Here is a 7,500-nt window from a genome sequence, read left to right on the forward strand (position 1 = left end):
ATCAAGCTGCTGAGTATTGGAAACAAGCCATAGCGCTTACTCCAGGTAATTATATTGAAGCACAGAATTGGTTGAAGATCACAGGGCGGTTCGAATAAGAACACTTTCTTTTTGAATTGAATTCACTTAAATTGTTTGTTGGATCCATCAAATAGATGTTGCCCCGGGGGAATCGATAGAGGAATTTCATTATATCCCTTCTAAGATCGTTCTTTTATTTCATTTGGTACCTTATAGGGGTAGACGATATATGCATATGGCACAGAATCTCTTCCTTTCTCTTAGCGATTGCTAACTAATCAAAAAGACGTCTAAAATCGATATCGGGATATTTCTTATCTTAGTCATTAGTAATGACTAATGAGAGATCTTGTGATTTGTAATGGCGTAATACGTTGCATGTAACGTAGTATACAAGTAGACCCATCTAGGCACTCATACATCGAAATATGAGTAGACTAGGTTGGGCCAAAAAGTTGTTTTTGGCTCGCGTCGGGAAGGGATTTACAAAAAAACGGTCCGTTGAGCACCTCATAGATATGTCATAATAGATCCGAACACTTGCCCCGGATAGACTTCCATATCATAATTGCTCATAATTGCTCTAGTGAATAACTAAGGAAAATTGTGGGGGATAGAAAGGAACTAATCAGAAATATATATTTCTCAGAGGTTCACTAATTACTTTACTTTTGTTGGCGGGTCTCTTCGTATGTGTTGTCCGGAAAGAGGAGGACTCAATGATTATTCGTTCGCCGGAACCAGAAGTGAAGATTTTGGTGGATAGGGATCCCATAAAAACTTCATTCGAGGAATGGGCCAGACCCGGCCATTTCTCAAGGACAATAGCTAAGGGCCCTGATACTACCACTTGGATCTGGAACCTACATGCTGATGCTCACGATTTCGATAGCCATACCAATGATTTGGAGGAGATCTCCCGAAAAGTATTTAGTGCTCATTTCGGTCAACTATCCATCATCTTTCTTTGGTTGAGTGGCATGTATTTCCATGGAGCCCGTTTTTCCAATTATGAAGCGTGGCTGAGCGACCCTACTCACATCGGACCCAGTGCCCAGGTGGTTTGGCCGATAGTGGGTCAAGAAATATTGAATGGCGATGTAGGCGGAGGTTTCCGAGGAATACAAATAACCTCTGGATTTTTTCAGATTTGGCGAGCGTCGGGAATAACTAGTGAATTACAACTTTATTGTACTGCAATTGGAGCATTGATCTTTGCAGCGTTAATGCTTTTTGCCGGTTGGTTCCATTATCACAAAGCTGCTCCAAAATTGGCTTGGTTCCAAGATGTAGAATCCATGTTGAACCACCACTTAGCAGGGTTACTAGGACTTGGGTCTCTTTCTTGGGCAGGGCATCAAGTACATGTATCTTTACCTATTAACCAATTTCTGAACGCTGGGGTGGATCCTAAGGAAATACCACTTCCTCATGAATTTATCTTGAATCGGGATCTTTTGGCTCAACTTTATCCCAGTTTTGCAGAGGGAGCAACCCCGTTTTTCACCCTGAATTGGTCAAAATACGCGGAATTTCTTACTTTTCGTGGAGGGTTAGATCCAGTAACAGGAGGTCTATGGCTAACCGATATTGCACACCATCATTTGGCTATTGCAATTCTTTTCCTGATAGCTGGTCACATGTATAAGACCAACTGGGGCATTGGTCATGACCTGAAAGATATTTTAGAGGCTCATAAGGGTCCGTTTACAGGTGAGGGTCATAAGGGCCTCTATGAGATCCTAACAACGTCATGGCATGCTCAATTAGCTCTGAATTTAGCTATGTTAGGTTCTTTAACCATTGTAGTAGCCCACCATATGTACTCTATGCCCCCTTATCCATACCTAGCTACTGATTATGGTACACAACTTTCGTTGTTCACGCATCACATGTGGATCGGTGGATTTCTCATAGTTGGTGCTGCTGCACATGCAGCAATTTTTATGGTAAGAGACTATGATCCAACTACTCGATACAACGATCTATTAGATCGTGTCCTTAGGCACCGAGATGCAATCATATCACATCTTAACTGGGTGTGTATATTTCTAGGCTTTCACAGTTTTGGCTTGTATATTCATAATGATACTATGAGCGCTTTGGGGCGTCCCCAAGATATGTTTTCAGATACCGCTATACAATTACAACCTATCTTTGCTCAATGGATACAAAACACTCATGCTTTAGCACCTAGCGCAACAGCTCCTGGTGCAACAGCGGGCACCAGCTTGACTTGGGGGGTGGTGATTTAGTAGCAGTAGGCGGCAAAGTAGCTTTGTTACCTATTCCACTGGGAACCGCAGATTTTTTGGTACATCACATTCATGCATTTACGATCCATGTAACTGTATTGATACTACTGAAAGGTGTTCTATTTGCCCGCAGTTCTCGTTTGATACCTGATAAAGCAAATCTTGGTTTTCGTTTCCCTTGTGACGGACCCGGAAGAGGGGGAACATGCCAAGTCTCCGCCTGGGATCATGTCTTCCTAGGTCTATTCTGGATGTACAATGCGATTTCGGTAGTAATTTTCCATTTCAGCTGGAAGATGCAGTCAGATGTTTGGGGTAGTATAAGTGATCAAGGGGTGGTAACTCATATCACGGGGGGAAACTTTGCACAGAGTTCCATTACAATTAATGGGTGGCTAAGAGATTTTTTATGGGCACAGTCCTCCCAAGTAATCCAGTCTTATGGCTCTTCATTATCCGCCTATGGTCTTTTCTTCTTAGGTGCTCATTTTGTCTGGGCCTTCAGTTTAATGTTTCTATTTAGCGGTCGTGGTTATTGGCAAGAACTCATTGAATCCATCGTCTGGGCTCATAACAAATTAAAAGTTGCTCCTGCTACTCAGCCTAGAGCCTTGAGCATTATACAAGGACGCGCTGTAGGAGTAACCCATTACCTTCTGGGTGGAATTGCCACAACATGGGCATTCTTCTTAGCAAGAATTATTTCAGTAGGATAATGGCTAGGAGGATTTGAAAGGCATTATGGCATTAAGATTTCCAAGGTTTAGCCAAGGCTTAGCTCAGGACCCCACTACTCGTCGTATTTGGTTTGGTATTGCTACCGCACATGACTTCGAGAGTCATGATGATATCACCGAGGAACGTCTTTATCAGAATATTTTTGCTTCTCACTTCGGGCAGTTAGCAATAATCTTTCTGTGGACTTCCGGCAATCTGTTTCATGTGGCTTGGCAAGGAAATTTTGAGTCATGGGTACAGGACCCCTTACATGTAAGACCCATTGCTCATACTATTTGGGATCCTCATTTTGGTCAACCGGCTGTAGAAGCTTTTACTCGAGGGGGTGCTCTTGGCCCAGTGAATATTGCTTATTCCGGTGTTTATCAATGGTGGTATACAATCGGCTTGCGCACCAACGAAGATCTTTATACTGGAGCTCTTTTTCTATTATTTATTTCTGCCATATCTTTAGTAGCGGGTTGGTTACATCTACAACCCAAATGGAAGCCAAGCGTTTCGTGGTTCAAAAATGCCGAATCTCGTCTCAATCATCATTTGTCAGGGCTCTTCGGAGTAAGCTCCTTGGCTTGGGCAGGACATTTAGTTCATGTTGCTATTCCCGGGTCAAGGGGTGAATATGTCAGATGGAATAATTTCTTAGATGTATTACCATATCCCCAAGGATTGGGGCCACTTTTTACAGGTCAGTGGAATCTTTATGCCCAAAACCCCGATTCCAGTAGTCATTTATTCGGTACCTCCCAAGGAGCGGGAACTGCCATTCTAACCCTTCTCGGGGGATTCCATCCGCAAACTCAAAGTTTATGGCTGACCGATATTGCCCATCATCATTTAGCTATTGCATTCATTTTTCTCGTTGCTGGTCATATGTATAGAACTAACTTCGGGATTGGGCACAGTATAAAAGATCTTCTAGAGGCGCATATTCCTCCGGGGGGTCGATTGGGGCGCGGGCATAAAGGCCTTTATGACACAATCAATAATTCGATTCATTTTCAATTAGGTCTTGCTCTAGCCTCTTTGGGGGTTATTACTTCCTTGGTAGCTCAACACATGTACTCTTTACCTGCTTATGCATTTATAGCACAAGACTTTACTACTCAAGCTGCGTTATATACTCATCACCAATACATCGCAGGGTTCATCATGACAGGAGCCTTTGCTCATGGAGCTATATTCTTCATTAGGGATTACAACCCGCAGCAGAATGAGGATAATGTATTGGCAAGAATGTTAGACCATAAAGAAGCTATCATATCTCATTTAAGTTGGGCTAGCTTGTTCCTGGGGTTCCATACCTTGGGACTCTATGTTCATAATGACGTCATGCTTGCTTTTGGTACTCCAGAAAAACAAATCTTGATCGAACCCATATTTGCCCAATGGATACAGTCCGCTCATGGTAAGACTTCATATGGGTTTGATGTACTCTTATCTTCAACGAATGGCCCAGCATTTAATGCAGGTCAAAGCTTATGGTTACCTGGATGGTTGAATGCTATTAATGAAAATCGTAATTCACTATTCTTAACAATAGGGCCGGGGGACTTCTTGGTACATCATGCTATTGCTCTAGGTTTGCATACAACTACATTGATCTTAGTAAAAGGTGCTTTAGATGCACGTGGTTCCAAGTTAATGCCAGATAAAAAGGATTTCGGGTATAGTTTCCCCTGCGATGGTCCAGGACGAGGTGGTACTTGTGATATTTCGGCTTGGGATGCATTTTATTTGGCAGTTTTCTGGATGTTAAATACCATTGGATGGGTTACCTTCTATTGGCATTGGAAGCATATCACATTATGGCAGGGTAATGTTTCGCAATTTAATGAATCTTCCACTTATTTGATGGGATGGTTAAGAGATTATCTATGGTTAAACTCTTCACAACTTATCAACGGATATAATCCTTTTGGTATGAATAGTTTATCCGTCTGGGCGTGGATGTTCTTATTTGGGCATCTTGTTTGGGCTACTGGATTCATGTTCTTAATTTCCTGGCGTGGATATTGGCAGGAATTGATTGAAACTTTAGCATGGGCTCATGAACGCACACCTTTGGCTAATTTGATTCGCTGGAGGGATAAACCGGTGGCTCTTTCCATTGTACAAGCAAGACTGGTTGGCTTAGCTCACTTTTCTGTAGGTTATATATTTACCTACGCAGCTTTCTTGATTGCTTCTACATCAGGCAAATTTGGTTAAGTTGATTATTTATTTTCAAAAGGAAGGCGCGATATCAAAAAAAATCTCATTTTTTATTTCGATGGAGAGGGGGCGCGCCTTCTTATATTTATACATCTAGGATCCGATCTGTATTGTGTATCATTGGTAATAATAGGAACTACACCATTATGGCAAGGAAAAGTTTGATTCAGAGGGAGAAGAAGAGGCAGAAATTAGAAGAGAAATATCATTTGATTCGTCGATCCTCAAAAAAGAAATAAGCAAAGTTTCATCGTTGGACGAGAAATGGGAAATTCATGTAAAATTGCAATCCCCACCACGTAATAGTGCACCTATACGTCTTCATCGACGCTGTTTTTTGACCGGAAGACCCAGAGCTAACTATCGAGACTTTGGGCTATCCGGACACGTACTCCGCGAAATGGTTCATGCATGTTTGTTGCCGGGGGCAACAAGATCAAGTTGGTAGGGATAAAAAGATCCCTTCCAAGTCCTATTTCTATTCATTTCTATTAGAGGAGCCCCTTTACCATTCTGTACGAATAGGCTATACTATTCATATCAATCTGGTATAGGGGCACCCTTTACCATTCTGTACGAATAGGCTATACTATTCATATCAATCTGGTATAGGGGCACCTCTAATCCCTATTCGTTCATTAGTCATTAGTTCCGAGTTCGTCAGCGCGGGGTAGAGCAGTTTGGTAGCTCGCAAGGCTCATAACCTTGAGGTCACGGGTTCAAATCCTGTCTCCGCAACATATTTTTTCTTTGTATTTGTCAAAATTTATATCTATTTATTTTGAAGTCTGATTCTTTCACCTTAATGAACTGGGAGTCTGAGTAAAAGAAAATACAACCACTACACTATAGTAGGTATATAAACTATACCGGATAATTTCTCATCTCATATTACATTACTCCACCATGGGCGGATAGCGGGAATCGAACCCGCATCTTCTCCTTGGCAAAGAGAAATTTTACCATTCGACCATATCCGCATTTTATTCGTTCTTGATACACGCGCATGTGTCAACACACACCCATAGATTCTATATGTATCTATACCATATTTGTACAGAGCCAGATACTATTTTAAGGAAAATTCCAACTATTTTTCATTCAATTCATTCAAAAAGTTACTTTTGACCCCCCTAGAATTGCTTTTCTGGACTCATATCATATTTAATGTTAATGTGTCCCACAACCGGAATTTCTTCGGAGGGGGGGGTTGTTGATCCGGAAAATACTGAAAAGGTTCAATAGATGAGCGAATTAAGAATACCTACCAGAAATACTAATCCAATCCATAATGACGTACCGGAAAATACAACATTTTTATTACTTGACCAACCATCGGGAGAAGCAAATACAACGGGTACACTAATCAATAAGATTGATGAAGTAGCAATTAATGCAAAAACAGCCAATTGGAAAGCAATAGTCATGGTTGTAATCCTCCAAGCTACCGGCAAATGAATGAACTATACCATTTGATCCCTCTCTCGGACGAAATTGTAAGGTGTAAGAAAATGCATCATGGAGGGATTTGGCCGTGAATCCATTGATCCTTTAGAACTCATTACTTATTCGGATCGTACATGGGATCGAGGGTCCAGTTTTATTTACTTAAGAAACGACGGGCATGATCCATCATGCCCTATCTCTATCTATATATACAGAACAGATACAATATATATATATATATAGATCCAAATATAGAATAGGTAATACCGCACCTGAGATGTTTCTACAGGAAGTTGCGGTATCAACTCGTATGGCCATGTCCTATTTTGGGGAATAAAATGGGGATTGTCTCTAGGAGAGATGGCTGAGTGGTTGATAGCTCCGGTCTTGAAAACCGGTATAGTTCCGAACAAAGGACTATCGAGGGTTCGAATCCCTCTCTCTCCTTTTGCCCGTTGAATATATTCGTTTAGTTATTGTTTGTTTTGGTTTGCCCTAGCTAGCTCAGTCTTTTTCATAAGGGAATGGCTCGGCTAGGGGATAGCCGAGCCACAGCCACAAATCTAAATGAGTTGAAAGGGGGTAGGAAGAAGACTTTTGGTATGACTCGATTCCAATATCTACAATGGAATCAAATTCATACTTCATGCATTTTATTTCCCGTCTCAATTAAGAGGAGTCATGAAAAGAACAGGTTCGAAATCGCGATCGATTCCTTTTTCAAAACCTGCTGCAGCTGCACGGGCCCTTCCCGCATGCCACAAATGACCCACAAAAAGAAGAATCCTAGAACAAAATGAGAGGTAGATAACCAACTTCTAGGAGAGAC

At 41.5% G+C, this 7,500-nt stretch overlaps 1 protein-coding gene, 3 non-coding genes and 2 pseudogenes across 4 annotated transcripts; 4 read left to right on the plus strand and 2 right to left on the minus strand.

Annotated features, from left to right (window-relative positions):
- The first annotated feature begins 218 nt into the window (after positions 1–218).
- On the plus strand, positions 219–2,992 carry LOC126409530 (photosystem I P700 chlorophyll a apoprotein A1-like; annotated as a pseudogene).
- A 25-nt stretch (positions 2,993–3,017) lies between these two features.
- LOC126409531 (photosystem I P700 chlorophyll a apoprotein A2) lies at positions 3,018–5,724 on the plus strand. The gene has a single exon (XM_050075486.1). It carries the CDS (start codon positions 3,018–3,020, stop codon positions 5,220–5,222), a length of 2,205 nt encoding a protein of 734 aa, XP_049931443.1. The 3' UTR covers positions 5,223–5,724.
- Positions 5,725–5,889: 165 nt separating this feature from the next.
- Positions 5,890–5,963, plus strand: TRNAM-CAU (transfer RNA methionine (anticodon CAU)). Its single transcript has one exon. It is a non-coding gene; the product is annotated as a tRNA-Met (tRNA).
- Positions 5,964–6,134: 171 nt separating this feature from the next.
- Positions 6,135–6,205, minus strand: TRNAG-GCC (transfer RNA glycine (anticodon GCC)). The gene has a single exon. It is a non-coding gene; the product is annotated as a tRNA-Gly (tRNA).
- An 820-nt stretch (positions 6,206–7,025) lies between these two features.
- On the plus strand, positions 7,026–7,118 carry TRNAS-UGA (transfer RNA serine (anticodon UGA)). Its single transcript has one exon. It is a non-coding gene; the product is annotated as a tRNA-Ser (tRNA).
- Positions 7,119–7,213: 95 nt separating this feature from the next.
- Positions 7,214–7,500, minus strand: part of LOC116245077 (photosystem II CP43 reaction center protein-like) — a 3,207-nt pseudogene continuing 2,920 nt past the window's right edge.

Source organism: Nymphaea colorata, unplaced genomic scaffold (genome assembly GCF_008831285.2).
Source record: "Nymphaea colorata isolate Beijing-Zhang1983 unplaced genomic scaffold, ASM883128v2 scaffold0493, whole genome shotgun sequence".
Lineage (NCBI taxonomy): Eukaryota > Viridiplantae > Streptophyta > Magnoliopsida > Nymphaeales > Nymphaeaceae > Nymphaea > Nymphaea colorata.